The sequence below is a fragment of the Portunus trituberculatus genome, chromosome 15, assembly GCF_017591435.1.
Source record: "Portunus trituberculatus isolate SZX2019 chromosome 15, ASM1759143v1, whole genome shotgun sequence".
Lineage (NCBI taxonomy): Eukaryota > Metazoa > Arthropoda > Malacostraca > Decapoda > Portunidae > Portunus > Portunus trituberculatus.
In genome coordinates this window covers 143,295-145,688 of record NC_059269.1, presented here as the reverse complement: position 1 = coordinate 145,688, position 2,394 = coordinate 143,295, and the positions used below count along the sequence as shown (strand labels likewise).

Below are 2,394 nucleotides of genomic sequence, written 5' to 3'. Positions count from 1 at the left end.
ACCTAACACACCTGGAACATTGCATTTCATGATAGGGGGTGTTTCTAGACATCCACAAAGCCTTCGACATGACATGGCGACACAGTATCCTCATGAAACTTTACACTCATGGCTTCAGAGCAAGGCATGTAGTACTGTACGGTACGATTGATTTATCGTAATTCGTACCAAAAAAAAAAAAAATACAGTACCATAATTTAGTACCGTACCAGTAAATCACTCTCATACCGTACTATAGTAGTACCATCCTAAATTAAAGGTCAGGGTGGGGTCATGTACCAGGCCGCACCTTTATACCTTTGTACCTTAGTGAATGTTTTATAATTATACACAATATAATACATTAAAGCAAAACAAATTTATTAACCATAAGGCATTCACACGAAGCTGATGAAACTTGGCATAAATATTTTACAGTGTTGCTTTAAAATCTTCCTGTACTTCATTAATTCACTGGGGTTGTAAGATGGATAGGTACTGTAACATCTATGCTTATATAAGATAACCTTGTAGTAAGAAAGTGGGAAATACATTGGTTTCTTAGTAAATATGAATGTGTTAAAACTTCTCTCGAGCGGCAACACTCACGGCGACTGAATGAGACCTGTGTCACGGGTCACACCCTCCGTGGAGAGGAGTGACCCGGGTGAGGGTGACTCACGTTTCGCTGTTCGACTGCACACAGTCCAACACACACACAATGGCAACCCAGCCAACTCATTCAGCTCACCTGCACAGTCAAGCTAAAGAACTGGCCTTCCATGTATCAGAATATTTTCTGAAGAAGTAGTACGGCAGAAACTTCGATGATGCTTCTATGGCAATTTATCGAACATTTGCAGCCACAAAACTCAGCCAAAGCACGATTGAAAAAATACGCAGAGACGCAAGACACAACGAAGAAAATAATTCTCCAAGGTTTATGTCTCCTAAGAAGAGGAAGCGTGCAGCACCTATAGCAGACTTCGATAACTTCAATGAAGGTGTGCTGCGCAGAACTGTATTGAGCTTTTATGAGAGAAAGGAGATTCCCCACACTTGAAAAAATTAAAGAAGAAATGAAGAATAAGCTTGCATACCCTGGCGGCCGTGAAACTTTAAGAAAAGTTCTCATGAAAATTGGATTTCGTTTTGCATCAGTTGATGGGAGAAGATTTTTGATGGAGCGCGACGACGTACTCTCTGCCAGATGCAAGTTTTTAAAAGAGATAAAGACATTTATACATTCTGACAAGACGTTCATCTACTTGGACGAAACTTGGATTAATCAGAATCACACTGTTTCGAAGTGCTGGACAGACACCACCTCGGAGAAGGCTGTGAAAGAGCGAGTACCATCAGGAAAAGGTGGCCGCTGGATTATTCTACATGCCGGAACCAAAAATGGATTTGTTCCTGAGGCTTCCCTGGTCTTCAAAGCAAGAAATAAGGGAAACTACCATGATCAGATGAATGCCGAGACCTTTGAGAAGTAGTTTCAGGCACAGCTGCTCCCAAACGTTCCTGCATCTGCTATTATTGTGATGGATAATGCATCCTATCACTCGAGGAAAATAAATAAACCACCTACAAGGAATAGCAATAAAGTAACAATGAGAGAATGGCTCCAAAAGAAGGGGATTACAGTTCCAAAGAGCCTCCAGAGAGTACAGCTCAAGAAATTTGTGGCTCGCCACATCAATGCTGCAGATACAAATTGTCACTCCATTCCAGGTCCCGCGGGAGTGCCGGCACATGACCTCACCCACTTCATTGAATGACCTGATCATAAGCAACATCCAGGTGTTTGTCTATATATTGGTACGAAAAGGGTACGAAAAAGGTACGAAAAAATATCCTAGTTCCGTACCATACCGTACTGTTAGAAAAATATCGTACCGTACTTTTGTCATCCTCAGATTCGTACCGTACCGTAATTTCGTACAGTATTGTACCGTTCTACATGCCTTGCTTCAGGGGTAACTTGCCCATTTTTATTTATAAATTTCTTCAAGACAGAACATTTTCTGTCAAGCTTCCCGGTAAAGTAATCTCGGTTGTTTTCGTCCAGGAGAACGGGGTGCCGCAGGGTAGTGTTCTCAGTCTCATTTTACTTTGTATTATGATTAGTGATATTCTAACAACTTCCGTCCCCAGGAGTCTTAAATACTCATTGTACGCTGACAACTATGCGTTATGACACTCCCCGCCTAACGCATAGTTCTCGGCGGGCTGGATTCAAGACGCTCTAAGATGATTCCGTCCAGCATTGAGCCTCGCTGTAGGGATTTAAGTTTTCCGTTGCTAAGTGTATCGGTGTTGTTTTCACTAGACGTAACGTGCCTAATTTCCAATTAACTCTTCAAGGACAACCAATACCTTTTCAAAATTCAGTCAAGTTCTTGGGTCTGCATT

At 41.8% G+C, this 2,394-nt stretch overlaps 1 protein-coding gene across 1 annotated transcript; it reads left to right on the top strand.

Annotated features, from left to right (window-relative positions):
* The first annotated feature begins 597 nt into the window (after positions 1-597).
* On the top strand, positions 598-1,475 carry LOC123503939. Its single transcript, XM_045254063.1, has 3 exons — positions 598-646; positions 843-983; positions 1,141-1,475. Exons 1-3 carry the CDS (start codon positions 598-600, stop codon positions 1,473-1,475), a joined length of 525 nt encoding a protein of 174 aa, XP_045109998.1.
* Positions 1,476-2,394: the final 919 nt, after the last annotated feature.